This window comes from Dunckerocampus dactyliophorus, chromosome 5, assembly GCF_027744805.1.
Source record: "Dunckerocampus dactyliophorus isolate RoL2022-P2 chromosome 5, RoL_Ddac_1.1, whole genome shotgun sequence".
Lineage (NCBI taxonomy): Eukaryota > Metazoa > Chordata > Actinopteri > Syngnathiformes > Syngnathidae > Dunckerocampus > Dunckerocampus dactyliophorus.
Window position 1 is genome coordinate 33,265,117 of NC_072823.1, and position 19,094 is coordinate 33,284,210.

Genomic DNA, 19,094 nt, shown 5'->3' on the forward strand with positions numbered 1-19,094 from the left:
AGAACATATTTAAGCAAAGCTGAAATTCATGTCAGTGAGCGTTTAAGGCATTTTAAGGCCTCAAATTCAAAAGACTGGATTTGAGACTTTTACAGAAACCCTGTTGTTCTGGAGAGGGAGCTCATGCAGGGTTCAGTCGGTGAGGATCATGTTCTAGAATTTCTCATGGAGATCAATAAAGCATCTATCTATCTATCTATCTATCTATCTATCTAGACATGTGTAATGTCTAAAGTGCCTTCAAATAACTTTGGTTGTGAATTGGTGCTGTAAAAAAGGAAATTGACTTGAGAAGTTGAATGTCTAAAAGCAGGGGTGCTCACACCTTTTTAAACTGCGAGCTACTTTTAAAATGACTACTATAAAAGATATAGATATATTTAAAAAATATGAGTATGTATTTCTGTAGGTTATACAGGAGTGCACGCACTTTGTCAGCATGCAAGTACAAGTCAAAATGATCTACTTCTTCTATAAAACATAACATATACAAAATGTAAGCAGTAAACTCTGACATTCTATTGTAAATATTCATGATTAGTATTTCACATTCACATGATCAAAGTTTCCAGGTCATCAAAGTAGTTGCTATCATAATGTACTTCAATATGGAAGAAAAGATCATTCCACATAATCTTAAATAGTTGTGTACTACTGTAGTGAGTGAGTACTGGTAATATGTCAGTCAGCTATGTAACGTTCATTAGTGCACACAGTTCATGTATTACATCCAGTTAGTGCAGATCAGGAGGTGAGCTGAAAGTGACGTTTACGTGATCGACCCAAACTACCTTGGCGATCTACCAGTAGCTCGCCATCGACGTAATGGGCACCCCTGGTCTAACGCAATATTGTGGCTCACCACAATTCCACGACAGGAGATACTGTACGTGATGTTACTCATCCTGAAATGTATATAGCGTATTGTTAATTTAAAAAAATAGGCATATTTAAGCACATTTAACTTATTTTTTGATTAAAATGAAGCATTTTCAAGCATTAAAAATTTCAAAATGAAGTAAAATACAAATATAAAGCGATGTTGTACATTGGTCACAAGGTGTCAGTATCATTACTGTAATGCTTGGTGAGACACACAAGCACCAGACTTGATGGCCAAAGCAAGCTTTTACTGCAGCTTTGAATGATCTCAAAACAGGCACAATAATCCCTAACATGGCCTACTAAAGGTGAATATAGGGGTGTTATTTCAGGTCTAGAGGGCTCTAATCGTGTTAAAAAGCATATTTAGAAGGTGGTAAACAGGTTTTCTATGCTCCAACTAACAAAAGTGTTGCATTTACAAAGAAGGAATTGTACTTTGCAGAAATTCACTTCTAATGGTCCAGTCTGGGACTAATTAAGCACAATAAATGAATCCATGAATTACTGTACTTATATAAAATATACTCATTTCTTAATTTGGTGTTCTTAAAGAGTGTGTTCAGAAGTGTAGCGTATGCATATTGCTCCCTGAATGGAAAAGTCTTTGTAGAAAAGGTAGTCTTAACCTGTTAGCGATGAACTGTGTGCTCCTGATGTGATGGTGCCATCTTTCATCTCTGCATCGACCTGCAAGCACATCCAGTCAGTCAGCTAAATGCAAAAAACAGGATGTCTGTATTGGTACATACACAGGTTTCTCACCTCTACTTATGTAGAGTACCCCATTCACCCACGCAACACCAATGCTAAAAAGTACCCACCAAACATTTGTGATTGTGCAAATAACAATATTTACTTCAGGTTTTTATGTGACAGTTGGTGGTAAAATGTCCGTGTATAGATCCATACTGGTAACAAGGTGAGCAGTGTCCACAATTCCAAATGTGTACACTAATGTGTGCATTTAAAAGGCGGCGGCCAATATCAATGCAACACACTCACGTCACAGGGCTGCGTGGGCGGCCATTGCACCACCCTTTTGGATCTTGGAGTCCAGGAAGAGGATGACAGGGTCCTTTCCTGCTTGTATTTATTAGGTAGAAGTATGTGAGCTGGGCAATACAGTTTGAAAATGCTCCTAGCCAGCGACATGGTCTGTGAGCGCACACCATTTTGCACGGTTTTGTTTGTATTTGCTGACCAAATGCCTCAGTAAGTGTTGACTGTTGGGGCAAAGGCTCCGCTGCCCGAGGCACCTCCGTTGGTAGTTTTTTTAATGAGTTGAGAAAACTGTCCGTATCGGTCTTTAGTGTTCATGTGCTCAACGTGTTCATTCTGTTTACAACCAAAATAGTCCCACACTGTGGCAGGTTTTCTATGCTCCAACTAACAAAAGTGTTGCATTTACAAATAAGGAATTGTACTTTGCAGAAATTCACTTCTAATGGTCCAGTCTGGGACTAATTAAGCACAATAAATGAATCCATGAATTACTGTACTTATATAAAATATACTCATTTCTTAATTTGGTGTTAAGAGTGTGTTCAGGAGTGTAGCGTATGCATACTGCTCCCTGAATGGAAAAGTCTTTGTAGAAAAGGTAGTCTTAACCTGTTAGCGATGAACTGTGTGCTCCTGATGTAATGGTGCCATCTTTCATCTCTGCATCCACCTTTTTTAATTTATTTATTTATTTTTAAATGGCTGGGCGATATGGACGAAAACTCATATACTGATATATTTAGGTAGAATATGGATATATAGCCCCATATTCTGTAAGCTAAGTGAGTTTAGACAAAACTAAAGCCAAATATGCGTGTCAGGTTGTTTTATTGAAATAAATACTTCACATGAGAATGATTTTTGAAGTTTTAAAGCTTGACGCAAGATTCACATAAAAAAAATATAAAGTATGCCATTCACTTCTTGACACAAATATAGAAAAAGTCAATAGAATATTTTTTATGCTAAATTATTGTGACTGGGAAGCTCACTGAACATTCGAGTCCATCGTCTTCAGCGGGTTCTTAAAGCTGTGCTAAAGTTGCTAAAGTTTTTTTCCACTGTTGCAAAGGGGACCATATCTTAGCAATGTGATAGGACACCTCTTTATGATAGCACACCACTCTGCTTTTCTTTTCATGAGGAACACAACAGGAGCACGCAGCTCCACTCCTCGTATTGGACTTGGTGCCTAGTTTTAAGTTGACCACTTAAAACTTGGCACCAAAGATTTGTATGCTCTGAATTGGAAGTACCTCCACATCACTGAGATACCGCTTATTCCTTGCTGACTCATTGTGAAGCTGCCCCTCCTCCTGCATGCAGGGATGAGGGAGATACAGCGCAAATCTAGTCTGTCGATATCAACGATATGGTTGGGTTTGATACCGTGCTTAATTATTTTTAAAATATCGATATATCGCCCAGACCTTTTTGTTTTTTTTTAAACTTGAAAATAATGTTAAGTAATACAGTATATGGATGGACATACAGTAAATGCCATATCGCAGCAATTGTGAAGGTTGTGTTGGTCGCACGTCATCATCATAACTGTCACATGACAGTCAGTCCTTGGTTTGTTAAACTGCTATTTGACCATGAATGATTAACTATTTTGATGATCTGCAAACCTTGAAACTGCCAACTAGTATAGGAGGCATTACACTCTGTATATGCTATATGTTTCAGTAAGCGCTAGATCATTTTGACAGTGTGCACCCCTGATATACATGTACAGTGTACATGTATACAATGCCTATCCATCCATTTTCTATGCCGCTTGCTCTCACTAGGGTCACGGGGGTATACTGGAGCCTATCCCAGGTGACTTTGGGTGACAGGACTGGTCACCAGCCAATGGCAGGGCACATACAGACAAACAAGCATTCAGGCTCACGTTCATACCTATGGACAATTTAGAGCAGGGATCGGCAAACCACGGCCCGGGGGCCACATGCTGCCCGCCAAGTGTTTGAATACGGCCCACGAATTGCTTCCAAAGTATTTAAACCTGAAACATACAACCTGGCAAAATGACTTGCAAGTAAGTAGTCAGTCAGTCAGAGACAACCTTTTGATGGTTAAGTATCTTTTCACATGCAGCGATCCAACTACCTCACCCATGGTGCCAAACACACACAAGTCCAAAAAACACAACTTAACATACCCACTGCACTGTCTGGGAAGTGAAAAAGGAAGGACGTTCATATACTGTTTAATAGTCAATGTTTTAGCGGTCATAGTTCTCATTGTACATCACATCCTTTATTCACATGCATTCCGGGTGTCTTACTCAGTAAGAAAAACCTATAACAAATCATACATTCATACTCATGTATAGCCTATTATTTACATATTGACCACAATTAATTTGAAATAAAATATCTAGCAAATAGCCTGTGAAACAACCCTAATGTAACATTATGACAGACAGTTTCCTAGGGGAAACCCTGCAACCACAACAACATAGTGTTGAATTCTATTCAAATCAAGAATATAATGCACTCTTCTAGTCACCACAGGCTTTTCCATACATTCATTTCATTGCATTGTGTTCATTTTGGACACTCAAACATAACAGAGCTGTCTGTATCAGCTGTCTGAGCAGATGGCAGGATAACTCTGCATAGTCAGAGGCACTTCAGCTTCATCACATAGACGGACAGACATTTCTTACTCATGGTGCAAACCAAAAGAACACAACACGTGACAGGAAAGTTAAGACAACAACAATCCCAAATAATACCCGCACGGCATGCTGGGTAGTCCAGCAGCAGCTCCCTTGATGTGCAGATATTAGATGTACAACGAGATGATAGCAATGTCTGAAGACATTGCGTGTGAATGCCCAAGCGTAATAGTGGAGGTAGTGGAAAAAACAAAATAAGCAAAAAAAAGGAATAATAAAAGGAAAAAAAAATACAAATGATGTCATGTATAACAGCATTGAAGACTAGGACAGTGTTTTTCAACCACTGTGCCGTGGCACACTAGTGTGCCATGAGGGATTGTCTGGTGTGCCGTGGGAAAGTATCTTGCCGAGTGTCTGTGCTGTCTACTAGTGATCGGCAGAGTAGCCATGTAATACACTTCCATATCAGTAGGCGGCAGCAGGTAGCTAATTGCTTTGTACAGGCAAAAGAACCAATGCATGGATGTCAGATGGCGGTGACAGCGGCATTGTGGCTAGCGAAACAGTGATGGTGAAGTTTTTGAAAAGGAAAAATGCTAACTCTGAACTGCACCCTGGAAAAAATTTAAACCCAGATGAAGGCCCAAGTATGAGTGGAGGTCAAAAGAAAGCAAAGACAGATAGCTGAAGCAAAATCTCTTGCAATACTAGCTGTCTTACATTTGGATTTACTTTCACTGGGGATGCAGGGAAACGACTACGTTGTGCTTGGTGTGTGGTGAAAGATATTCAACAACGCTCTGGTCACAAGTAAGCTTAAACACCATCTCCACAGGGGACAGAGTTGTTGAGGAAGATTCAAGAAATTCAAGAGAGTTTTATTGTCATATGCATAGTAAAACAGCAGTTATACCATGCAATGAAAATCTTATTCTGTTCATTCTCCCAAGAAATGAAAGGAAACACAAGAAAGAATAAGAATAACAACATAAGAAACATAAACATATGTTTCTTATGTATAAACATAGGATGATCAAAGATGGCGGCCTCCGTGGCAGACGTCTCTGTGACACTCTCCCGTGTTTTTCTATTTTTTGCTATTCTATTGTTCATTTGGGACATTCAACACACTCAGGCAGTACATTACAACAGAGAGACACTTTTGAACATCGGCAGGGTTCACCATGAACTTTCATTTAGCCTCTCAGACTTTGCCTTTCTTCTGCGACGGGAGAACACAGCAGCCTGCGGGCCTGGTGAGCTGAATACCCCTTTCTCACCTACAGGGCCAGGACACATGGCGTGTGTGAGTGCTTTGTTGAGAAGCCTGATGGCCTGTGGGTAAAAGCTGTTTGCCAGCCTTGTGGTCCTGGACTTCAAACTCCTGTAGCGTCTGCCTGACGGTAGGAGTGTGAATAATGAGTGTTGTGGATGTGTGCTGTCCTTGATGAGGTTGTGTGTTCTTCGTAGGACTCTAGTTTTATAAATGTCTTGCAGTGAGGGGAGGGCTGCCCCAACAATGTTCTGTGAGGTCTTGATCACCCGCTGGAGTGCCTTCCTGTCACGTGTTGTACAGTTACCGTACCAAACAGTGATGGAGGCGGTAAGGACACTTTCGAAGTCTGAAGATTGTTATATTATTAGCTCTATGTTCATCCAAACAGGCCCAGGTTTCACACTGAGCGAGTAGAAATGTAAATGACTCTAAAATATTTTTTATTTTTGTTTATTAGATTCCTACACTGACACTGTGATGAGAACAACTTTATGTTGTCAATATAGGCTAAAGAGTTAATTTGTTAGCATTTTCAGCTGGTGGTGTGTCTCGTGGTTTTTTCAATAAAAAAAAATTTGCCTTGTCGCAAAAAAGGTTGAAAAACACTGGACTAGGACATCATGAAAGACAATGCGTATGATGTATGTTCAATGTTACATGCTGCCTTAATGTCTGGATCGTGCTGAACGATTTGATGTTGGAAATGTTAGAACTGGTTTCTAAATGTTGAAGTACTTTGGTAATTATTATCAAAAGGAATATCTCTCAGTTTAAGTTAATTAGTTTTTTTGGGAAAACGGTAAGTTGGGAAAAAAGAATTGAAATTTGTAAATGTGAAAAATACAGTCAAACCTGTCTTAGCGGCCACCTTTATAGAACGGCCACCTGCCTATAGCAGCCGCTGAAAAATCCCCCGCAGAAAATGTACATGTTATAGACCCTGTGTATAGCAGTCACCTGTCCAAGGCGGCCAGCAGCCACCCATTTTGTCTCCCTTGGTTAATATCTGACCGCATATAGCGGCCAAATTACTGATTCAAGTAGAAGCTTCATGCACGAAAAAGTTTTCTTTTTTCCCCCCAATCAATGAAGCCGTCGTGTGTAGACTTTAATTAGAGTCCTAGCTCAGTCACAATCATTCACAAGATCCACACAAACTGTCAGTTGTTCCACATAAAAAAGCCATCTTCTTTTGAGCTTGTTATTTCCTGGTCAAAGATGTAACTTTAAGAGCATTTGCACCAAAACATTACCGCAAAGTAGGCTGGGAACAGGACGTGCTCCCAGCGACGCTACAATACAATACAATACTGCCTGCACGCTAAAGACGCTAGCATGCATGCTATTGTATGTTTTTAAAAAGGCAGGGAGAGCAAAGCTGAGTTCGGTTGTACTTAATTGAAGTATTTTAGAATGTACTCACGTTATTTTTGATCAATCCTCATCCACAAATCCATCAAAGTCCTCATCTTCTGTATTCGACACAAAAAAAGCCGTCTTCTTTGAAACTTGAGCTTGCTACTACAGTGACACCGTAGTTCCTGGTGTGAGACAATGTGCACTGGTCAATACTCTAATGCCGCTTGTTGTGGGGAAGGAGAGACTCACGTCGCCGATGCACTTTAATGGCTTTATTAACAGCGGAGAACACTGCAGGACTTTACATCCACGCCAACATAAACACACTTCCCAACTCTCTCCAAACTCACAGCTAGCACTGAGCCTAGCTCTCCTGCTCGGGACGCCCACCGTCACTTCCCGTCACTTCCTGATGAACTAAAGCTGTAATGACACTCTGCTGTATAAAAAGTAAAATATTAAAAACAAACATAACAAAAGACAATACTAGCACAGCTTTGTTCTGTGGGTGGTGGGTAATAACAAGCCTAGTAGTGCTGCACAACTTTTATCCGCAGTCCCACAGTGCCCTCTACTGGTCAACATTCAAAATGGCCGCCAACCTGTCTATAGAGGCCACCTGTCTATAGCGGCCACTTTTGCAGTCTCCCTCTAGTGGCCGCTATAGACAAGTTTGACTGTAGATACCCTTAATTGTGCAGAACTATTTGATGCTTGAATGGTGTGAATCAGTTGAAAAATGAAGGAGGAGTTAGCAGACAAAGAAAACGGTGGAATAAGATTCAAAGAGCCGGCTCACAGATTTGTACGGGATCGACCCATCACTGCAGCGTAGGAGTGGCAAAGCCGATTCGTTCGCGATCGACCCATCACTAGTGCAGTTTAGGGGCACCTGAGGTAATCGTCAAAGAAAAGGCCAACACCGTATGGCGTATACCAAACATTTTTGCAGAACAGTTAATTATCCAATGATTTGAACATTCTGTCTTGGAGGTGGTCCGCATGGTGGAAGTTTGAAAAATGGCCCATTGACTTTCAATGGGAAAAAAAAAAGTGTGGAATTTTTGGACTTTTAGAAAATCTGGGAATTTTTTGGAAAAAACTGAAATGGTCGCAGTCTATTCCTGAACAAGCTGAACTATATGATGCTTGAACAGTGTGAATCGGATGAAAAATGAAGGAGGACTTAACAATAATTTTTTTTTTTTTTTAAACGGCAGAGAATGTTAATTTAAAAATGGCGGAGAACCTTATATGCATTCACCCAATGACACACATTATGTTTCATACACTATGACAGGGGTAGGTTACATTATCTTTCAAATGGCCTGTCCACACGATCCTTAGCCTAACTTAGACCTGAACTTACTGTATGATTAGGATCTTAAGGCGTATACACACGCATGATATCCTTCTTTTTCCAGGTTATGTTTGTCCAAAGTGGTCTTTCCAGCCACTCCACTAAGAGAGAGAGAGAGAGTCCCAGTTCACACACACACACACCTTTGTACTTGTGTTGCACACTCAGGAACTAAGTACACAGTGTATACTTCTTAAAGTATTCCATTTGAGACACAGCACCAGTTTTCAGACAACACCACCTATTCCCCAGCAATGAAATCATATTCAATTAAAAGGCAAGCGTCTTTGCAACTCTCATGCTTTCATGGGGTGTTCAATATTACCATTCAACCTTCTTACTACAGTAGTGTGTGTTTCTATGACAAATTCATAGGAAACAAGCTGGGAAAATATCGCCATTGGGCTTTTTAGGCTCTGCGATTGATTGGCAGGCTGCCCAAGGTCTACCCTGCCTCTCACCCAAAGTCAGATGGGATAGGCTCCAGCATACCCCCACAAGACTAGTGAGGATAAGCGGCACAGAAGATGGATGGATGGGCTTTTAGCCTTCAAATTGCTATGGAAAACCATGACATATGTCTTCTATGACTTACACCCTCCATCATCTGACTTGAGAATATTCCTGAACTATGAAGTACTATCAAACAACAACAGCAGTCTCGTTGCATGCCGTTGTCTAATAAAACACTTTGAAAGTCATGTTATAGCCAAGTGCAAAAGTGATGAAAGAATAACAAGGACGATGTACCTGAGATAATGAGGGATCAGAACTGCTCCTCTTCAGCCAGGCATTCTCCCTGATTGGTTGCAAGTGCAACTGGTTCAGCTCCTGCTCCCGCTCCTGACCAGTCACACATAAAACACACCTATTCTAGCATAACCACATGAAAATGTGAAAGAGAATACTGGATATAAAGGGATATGTATTAGCATATTTTCAAACCATATGAAAATGAGGAAAATGAAGTGAAACGTAAGCAAGCCCAATGCTGCAAACCAACCTGGCGAATGCGAGAAGCCTGCTTCGAGCTGGGTGTTGCATCACCCTGCAGTTTGTGCTGAATGCCAGACACAACGCTGGACAGGTTGCGTGGACGGGGCTTGGCTGGGCTGTGTGTGGTGTCGGGGCCAGCCTGGAAGAGCGGTCCTTTGAAACACACCATACGCTGATGGAAGTCCGCCTCGCCTGGAGTGAAAGACATCGTCAATGCAAAAGCATCACCAGCACCTGGATGATAGTAGCGGTGAAGCGCTACATGTACATACACTGTGTAGTATGATGTGTGTTTTAGTCATGATATAGACTGATACATATTTTTGGGACATGATGTATATAGTCTGAAATTCTTTCAGGATATGATATGGCTGCCATATGATAAACAGATGATGTTGATGTTTTGACCTACACTGTCATTACACTGGTTTTAGAATATTTAATGTGCAAAAAGTATCAAAGGGGCCGCCCATCTTTCTGTATGCTATATTTCTATTGGATAACGACCTGCTGGCAGTTTGCAGTCTGCTCTGTTCCGTTTCATTTACGTTGTTTCAGGGTTCCGCATACGATTTTCTGAAGCTGTGGCGGTGGTCTGCATGGGAGGGCTGACTGCTGCCGCAGTATCGTGTCACTGCTGCATCTGTATTTTTTTTTTTTTTTTTTAAATGACATAGTATTTTTTATGTCACTTTTTTTCCTACAATCAGCAAAAAATGAACTGAGAAGATTGCAAAACTGTCAAAATTGCTGAGTGCATTTAAAGTGAGTCTAAAATGTTGAGCCTCCTTTGGTTACCTGACCTATTTAGTCAAATAGTATTATGTGACTATTAGTACAAAAGTGCAACAATTCTTACTATTTCACACAAACCTACTTTATTTGATGCCTGTTTTAGAGTAAAACTAATACATGGGAAATGAATTGTTGAAAATAACAATTAACAACACAACAACTTGAATATTTTTGTTATCGGAATGTGTCCTGTATAAAGAGTAGAAATTGGTTATAATAGCACAGGTGTATTCAACTTACAGCATTATTAAAGCTATCTTGACAAAAAGAAAGAAGAGGTGTGCTATTTGTGTTTTAAGTGACTACCCACACTGCAATTGTACTTTCCAAAGCACATCTCCACTCAGCGTGCTCATTTGTCGTGTTTGAATAGAAGATTTACAGTATAAAATACTAAGAGTATTGTTTGGTAAACTACTCAGCATCAGCTGGTCAGCTACTGCTATCCTGCGTGCTACCTCTTGGACACCCCTGTGATAACATCACTGTCTAAAGCTGCCCTGTACACGACATGTTTCTTTTGAACAACTTGGACACACAACTAATGTTTTGAAGACAAGCCATACGTATTATAATGGCAACAAGAGCGGAGGGTTTCTAAGTGACACTTTCAAAAAGTAAGTTGTGAGGATAATGGATGATTGATGTAGCCCATGAACGTATTAGCCACTTGCAACTCCAAGCTAGCTAGATGCCGCCTGCCAGGCATGTTGTGTAAAGAAAAAATGCCAAAAAGTGGAATGAGATTGAAACGTGAGCTAGATAGGCTTAGCATGGGACAAGTTGTCATCAATTATCAACATATTTTAGAGGCTATTGTTCATTCTCCGACAATAATAAACAACACGTGTTGCGTATCTGGTCACACAATGCGCAAGTGGCAGAAAGGCAATACAAAAAAAAATAAAAATAAAGCCCAGTGAAACATACATCCATCCATTTTCTATACTGTTTCTCCTCATTTGGATCACCGGGGCATGCTGGAGCCTATCCCAGCTGACTTTGAGCGAGAGGCGGGGTACACCCTGGACTGGTTGCAGTGAAACATTGTGAAATTTTCAATCGTTTTCAAAATACAGTAATTGTGGTCAATATGTGCGTAAATAGTAAGCGAGATACTGTATGCATCTATACAGAAAAAATATCTAATACAACACTAATACAACATACTGTATTATGTACTTTAAATTGTTTTCAAGTTTTAAAAACACCCTCATTTTTAAAGATGTGGGAGCTTTTATTTTTATCTTAGTTATTTTATAACAAAAGGTTTTGCCTATTGTTGCCTCACTGTACGCAGAATGACCCCAATGTCAGCTTAAAAGCAAAGTGTGATGTGCACTGTTCCACTGCTAGTCAACAGTCAGAAAGACAGAAGGATGGATGTTGACTTGCATACTCACTGAGAAGATGCTGGTGGTATTTGCTGGAGAGAGAAGTGCTGCCATCTGGCAGGCCATACTGGGCCACTGCAATAACACACACAGCAGAATGTCATATCCATCAACACTGTGCTTTGCATACTCATTTAGTGCTGCTGGTCTGCCTCAGAGGGATATAGTGCCATCTTTTAATTCTTTTTTTCCCCCACAAATGGCTTTTGTTCTAACTCTGTCCAGTAGATGGCATTGTAGGTGTGCATAATCAGCTAACGTCAGGATCTCTTCCATTTGCAAGCTTGATGACACAGCAAAAAAGGAACAGCACTAGGCATAGGCCTGTCACAATAATTGGTAAATCAATTCATCCAATGATTAAAAAAAGTTATGACAGCCTGGATAAATTGACATGTGCATGTACAGTATTTCACCTGCTCATCTCATTTTGCACTGTTTTGTTTGTTTGTATTTACTTTGTCCATCAAACGCCTCAGTAAGCTTTGACGGTCGGGACGAAGGCTCCACTGCCCGAGGTACCTACATCTTTTTCCCCAGTTGAGAAAACCGTTTGTGTCGGTTGCCAGTGTTCATGCGCTCACTGGACAATTTAAAAAAAAAATTCAATTAAAAAACAACAATGGTAATTCATTTTTTGTATTGAAAACATATCAAACCAAACCGGGAATTTTGTGTATCGTTGCAACCCTACTCTCCACACCCAGTTTTATGTCACAGCCAATTATGCAAATTAGACAGTGACGTTATCCCTTGTGTCAATTCATTCATGCGATCGCTCGTCCCATTGGCTGATGACTGGCAGCCAGCGAGGCTCACCACTGGCATTGGCCGTCGGCGGGTAGACCCAGGGCAGCTGAGTCAACTCACCCTGGCCAGCAATGCCCACCGGAGGACGGAGAGAGCAAGGAGTGTCGTCATCCAAGTAAAATAGCAGCCTCTGATTCTCGCCGTTTGCACACAATGGAAAAAGGACGCATGTGGAGGCGAGGGCACGATTCATAAGAAATCTATCCGTTCACCGGTGAAGCCTTCCTTACCGTCTCCTTTCTGGGCCAGCTGCTGGACTCGTGTGCGGACTGAGGGCACAATCGGCGTATCAGGCTTTATCATCAGCTCAGCTCCACGTCCAGACGAAGAGGCAACTGGAGTGCAGTTCTCCTGACCGCTTGATTCCAATCGTGGATGCTTCTGACCATCATTGACCTCTGCAATGACGCATGCAAAGTTATCCACCCTGACTGACTCATGCAGGTATGTGAAGATATGTTGTGGCAAGCGCAGACAAACCTGATAGTAAGAGCAGATTGTCGCCAGGGTCTACTAGAGGCGCTCTCTGCCTCTTCAAGCTACCGTTAGCAATGCTACTGTCTTCAGCAGCTTCCATGCTGATCTGCAACGATACCACCACCACCTGACTTAATTTCCTGGTAACAGCACACATTCCAAATGCAGTAGCGATACTGCACATTTTCCTACCAACTGAAGACACACACCCATACTTTTTACCTTCTTTAATTTCTTGGTCATGGCTATAATCAGAAAAAAAACAATCAGCACTTCCTTGCGAGTAATGTAACAAAGAAAATAACACAAGGTTCCAATGTACGACGGCAAACTACAGTAGATCCCTGCTATTCACCAGACAATGGTGGGAAAAATGAAATGAAAACACCCGTAAAAATGTCCATTTTTGGCACTGTATTATGCTGCTACATCGAGGCACCATCGTACGCTACGCCATCTCACTCCCCGCCCCCAAACCCTCCTTTCAGATCAACATTTGCAATAAAAGTGACTGCTGTAGGTCTCAGATTAGATTCAGCTCCAATTACGCTGCCCGAGGTCTTACACTTGGATTATGCTTCTATTCATTTAGCTCGTTAGCTTGTTGCTCTTCGTCAATTTTGCCATTGTTCACACATGACCAGGGAAGCTAACAAGCTAAATGCATAGCAGCACCACCCAGGTTCAAGCATTTACAAATATTTCAACTATAAAATGTATATGTATATGTATATGTATGCTACGGAGCTCCGGAGGGGACATGGAGAAAAAAAAATATGGGTAAAAAAAAAAATAATAATTTTTTTTTAAAAGAACCAATTTTTTGCGTTCCCTCGCAAAACTTTTACAGGACAACGCAAAAGAGACAGTGGTAAAGTTAGAAACATGTTGACATATTCAAACTTCGAATGATGATGAATAAGTCCCAAGTGAAAGGTTCAAAGACAGCAAACATACCTCTTTCCCACCGTGCAACACAGACCAACAGCTACAAGACACTTTTGATCAAAACGAGCCAGTCTGACTTCTATCGATCTCCAGGAGAAGCCAGCAGCGACACCGGAGCACAGGGACCGTCTACAAATGTCTTCTTCTTCATCTGTATTATGGCGGTTGGCATCAATGTTGCCAACTCCTCAGTAAGACAAGTATCTATTGGCTGTCCTGGACTGACATAGATGACATCGTTGGCTAGTTTGCATGTTTGTTGCATATGATGTTGTAAGAGATGTAGGAACACAACATAAGTATGATAGATGAACATAAATACAATATATTACCAAAGTAAATAAAAACTCCTTGATTATGTTAACTACAAAAATATATAAGAAGCAACAAGTTTGTGAAAATGGACTTTTACATCATTTAGAGCAATTTTTGTTACGTTGTTAATAAATTCACTTCTGTGACGTGAAGGACACATCCCGTTCATACTTTCAAATCATTTTGGGGAAATGTTATTGTTTAATAAATGCATTGTGTAACATGTCCGTTCATAGCTTCACTTGGCCATTGATGTGTGAGGTGAGTTTTGTGGTCTTACTCTTCACAGAAGTGAAGTTATTGCATGGACATGTGACACAATTGAATTTATGAACCAGAATTCTTTTAAAAAGGAGTCACTGATGTGTGACGTGAGTTTTGTGGTCCTTCACGTTATTCATCCCGGAAGTTTTAGTATCTTTCTAACTTTACTGCAGTAAGTATACGTACATGGAAGTGCAATGCCCTTAAACCAGGGGTCTCAAACTGGGTGCCCGCAGGCCATTCGCGGCCCACCAAATCGTATCTTGCAGCCCGCAACTGGACATCAAAGAGTAGTGTAACGGCAGCCCGCAACATCCGTGCAAGCTCAGTGTTACTTCCATACTTCCAGGGGCAAGTAAACACCAACAATGAACTACCAGTGGTGTTATCACATGGATGTATTGGGAATGGTATCGTATCGTGAGGTACCCTGAGATTCCCAGCCCTACTCCCAATACTTGATGCAGCCCAGCCTCACCCACACTCTACCTCCACTGGCCGCCAGTCAAATTGAGTTTTTAAACAGTTTGAGGAAACGCAAGTTTTTTTTTTTCTTACTCATCATATTTTGTTCTCCATGTCCCCTCGGGGACTCAGTAGTACACATACTGATCACAACTGAATGATCACCGGACATGATCGGTAGAACAGAAGTCACCATCTGGCCATGCTAGCGCTGCAACCGCGCCTTCGTCCATTACGTCATTGTACATTGGAGGCTTTAATCTCACCCATTTAGAAATAATTACAGACTTTGCGCGAAACAGATGCGTTGACTACCTTTTTTAGAGAGAAAATGACAAATGGGGTGGGTTTTCCCACAAATAACAACTAATCTTTCTTTACCAATAACTGAATGTGCGGGGATGCACTTTATGGTGAAACATCAACAAAGACTGAAAAATACCAATGTCATGCCGCGGGTATCAATCCCATGCTGATATTACCATTACTACCGACATTTGGATGATAAAATAATAAGACACTGTTCTTATGCTCCGTGTTTGTCAACAACCGTTTAATAAATAAAGTCATCTCATGCGTCCAACTTCAAACTAAATGGATGTAGCCTGACCAAAGTACACTTTGACGCTAAAGAAATATCATTCGTTCCTTGGCACATATGCTACCTCTTCCAAAAATCATTCTCTACTTAAATTGGTTCATTACGCTGACAATCGATTGTTTTACATTTAACATTAGCCTGCTAGCTTCAAACTCACGCAACGTTAGCTTAGCTTGGCGTAGCTTAGCTATATGCTGTTACTGCTGCTAATCTTCCAGAACAACGCATCCATTGAGAGCATAAAAAGTGTATACTTTAATGTCTCACCTAAAAAGCCTGTATGAAAGTTGAGAAATATCACAAGTCCCACAGGACCGGCTGACTTGCGAAAGACAAGCTGGAGGTTTTTGCGTCGAGTCTCCTCCTCCTCCACGTTTGAATTTCAGCGCGCTGGAGAACGTTTGTTGCTGCTGCTGCTTCTGCTTCTGCTTCTGCTTCTGCTTCTGCTTCTGCTTCTGCTTCTGCTTCTGCTTCTTCTTCTTCTTCTTCTCCTTCTTCTTCTTCTGCTTCTTCTGCTTCTTCTGCTTCTTCTTCTTCTTCTTCTTCTTCTTCTTCTTCTTCTTCTTCTTCTTCTTCTGCTGCTTCTTCTTCTTCTTCTTCTAGCCATTTTAGCCATTTTATCTGCCACCTCATTCCCCTCCACCCCTACATGTGCAGGCACCCAGCAAAATCTTATGTCTATTCTTAACATGTGTAGTTGGAACAGGCTTTGATGTATTTCTAATAGTAATTCCTCTCCACTTGATTCCATATTTTTAATACTATATAATGCTGCCAGAGAGTCCACACAACGTAGCACTCTATCTGCTTTTATTTCCTCTATCCATTGCAAGCCTATAATCATTGCCATCATGTCTGCTGGATAAACTGAGAGCTGGTCTGGTAATCTTTTAATGATGTTATAATTCAAAATATCTAAGTAACCATAATATTTACTGTTACACCCACGGTGTAAGAAGGAGAGGTTCCGCAGGTCCTTCATACCGACCGCTGTCAGGCGCTACAACACCTGCACCACCTGAACCATGTTGTAGTCACTATGTATTCTTTACACTGTACTCTTTACTTGCGTATCTTGCTTGCTGCTGTAACAAGTAAATTTCCCCGCTGTGTGATAAATAAAGTACAAATACAATACAATACAATTAGTTTTTAATACTGTATATTGACTTGCCTTGTGTCCTTTTTCACTATCTTTCCATTTATTTTTTAACTCTGTTATATGTATATCTACTTCAGGTTTAGGAAATAGCCAGATAGGAATATTGCTTATGGGTGTAGAATTATTAATATGTATATTTTTTATGTTCTATTTATCTATTTTATCTTGAATTACCCACCCAAAGCTATTACTTTTAGTTGTATTATACTCCCAACAGTCCTCCATCACATCCTTGGCCAGATGTCCATGCCTACATCCTTTAAGTCTACTCCAGTATGTCAACATAAGTTGATCTCTTCTCAGGTCATACGCTACTTCTCCTAACTCAACCTGCATTGCTTTCATTGGTGTTGATGTGATTGCACCTGTACTTATCCTAAATGCTTTGGGAATATTTCTTTCTATTTTCCTTAAATGTGTTTTAGCTGCAGCTCCATATACAAAACTTCCATAATCTACATTATATTTGCTCTCATCAAAGCTCTATATATATATATATATATATATATATATATATATTAGTGACTGTTTATCTGCTCCCCACTCCTTACCTGTAACAGCTCTCATTAAGTTTATTATCCTCTTACATTTCTCTTCTACCTTTTCCACATGGGTCTTCCATGTGCCTTTCTGATCTAGCCACATACCAAGGTATTTCAAATGATCTACTTCTATCATGTTTTGTCCATATAGCATCAGGTTCTGATTTTTTATGCCTTTTTTCCTGGTAATCGTCATGTAACATGTTTTATTGGGTGATAGCTTAAATCCCCAGTCATATGACTATTGTTCTATCTTCTTTATTGCTTCCTTCATTTTACTTGTCACGTTTACAGAATCTCGTCCCCTTGCCCAAATCACTCCATCATCTGCGTGTAGGGCCGACCCAATCCTTCTATCCAGATTCATGAATATATCATTTATCATTATGTTAAACAAAACTGGGCTAATTACACTCCCCTGTGGTATACCATTTGCTATACTGTATTCTTCTGACATCTCTGATCCTATTTTTACTTTGAATTTTCTGTCCGATATGAAATCAAGGACCCAGTTATAGAACCTACCTCTAATTCCCATCAAATTCATCTTAATCAATAAACCCTCCCGCCACATGGAGTCATCAGCCTTTTCAATACCAAAGAATACAATATTCATCAAGTCTTTCATTTGAAAGGTTTTCTCTATTTCCTGACTTACTCTAACTACAGCATCCGTTGTTGATCGTCCTTTTCTAAACCACACTGATAAGTTGCAAGTAACTCTCGACTTTCAAGGAAATAGTTAAGTCTTCTGACTAGAACTTTCTCCATCCATTTGCATAGATGTGATGTTAGAGCAACAGGTCCATAGTTCTCAGGATGCTTTGGATCCTTACCAGGTTTATTAAATGCTAATATTCATGCACCTTTCCAGTCTTTGGCTATTTTCCCTTCTTCCCATATCTTGTTCAATAAATATCATATTTCCTGCTAAGTTGTGGAACATAACATAAGTCAAGTGGTCTTCTCCTGTTGCAGTATCTTTACTTTTATTTCATCCTATTAGCAATTCATTGATATTAATTTCAACATCCATCACACTCTCCTCACCATCCTGTCTTAGAAACACATCCCTACTTTCTTTTAGCATCCTCTCTTTCCCTATTCTATGATGAGCATCCAGATGGTCTCCCCAACACACCAGTCCCAGCCATTGTTCCATTGTCTTCTCAGGCAGGTGTTTGAACAAACACCTTTTTCCCACTCATCTTCTTCAACATTGACCATACATCTCCTATCTTGATTTCCCTTCCAATGGCAGAGCAATAATCCCTCCATGCGTTTTGTTTACTGTTTTTAATTACTCTTCGGCCTCTGGTCATTGATGACATTTTCTTGACCGAGGTTCTTCCTTAACCTTCTTAGTGTGCTATTTCGCTCTTTTCCAGCTGTTGTGCACTTTTCATTCCACCATGGAACCATTTTCCTTTCCCCTCCAATTGACTTCCAAGGTATACTTTTCATTGCTGCCTCTATTATCTTATTTGTCATCTTAACTGTGCATTCCTCTATGCCACCTTCCATTGCTATTGAATTTGCTGCTTTGCTACATTCCTCCCTGAATTTTCCCCAAAGCACCACTTTTTCTGTCTGGGTCTTTCTTTGACATCTACTTGGGTGTTTGCTGTCCAACTTCTGGGGAAATGATCACCGCCTATACTTGTGTTTTCATGTACATTCCATTCTCAGGAACTTGCCAAGCGATGTTAAACCAATCCAAGACATTCTATTTGAGCGTATATCTATTCTTCTACCATTTCCCCTGTTGAAGCAGACTAACTGTGTGATATCCATGAATGCTTCCACTACTG

The 19,094-nt window shown here is 40.5% G+C and overlaps 1 protein-coding gene across 15 annotated transcripts in view; it reads right to left on the reverse strand.

Annotated features, from left to right (window-relative positions):
- The window catches only part of si:dkey-30c15.10 (uncharacterized protein LOC559353 homolog), a 52,025-nt gene extending 35,820 nt beyond the window's left edge, over nt 1-16,205 (reverse strand). For 9 of the 15 annotated variants that reach the window (XR_008570400.1, XR_008570401.1, XR_008570402.1 and 6 more), the window contains exons 1-7: nt 15,847-16,205; nt 12,990-13,092; nt 12,740-12,907; nt 11,709-11,774; nt 9,518-9,702; nt 9,265-9,387; nt 1,512-1,572 (exon numbers count right to left, since the gene is read on the reverse strand). Coding sequence is in view for 8 of the 15 variants with exons in the window: in XM_054776165.1 (XP_054632140.1) it covers nt 1,512-1,572; nt 9,265-9,387; nt 9,518-9,702; nt 11,709-11,774; nt 12,740-12,907; nt 12,990-13,086 (700 nt within the window). In the remaining 7 variants the exon portion in view is untranslated. The remainder of the gene's footprint in view (nt 1-1,511; nt 1,573-9,264; nt 9,388-9,517; nt 9,703-11,708; nt 11,775-12,739; nt 12,908-12,989; nt 13,093-15,846) is intronic. The other 6 variants (XM_054776164.1, XM_054776163.1, XM_054776169.1 and 3 more) reach the window with 6 other exon arrangements.
- Nucleotides 16,206-19,094: the final 2,889 nt, after the last annotated feature.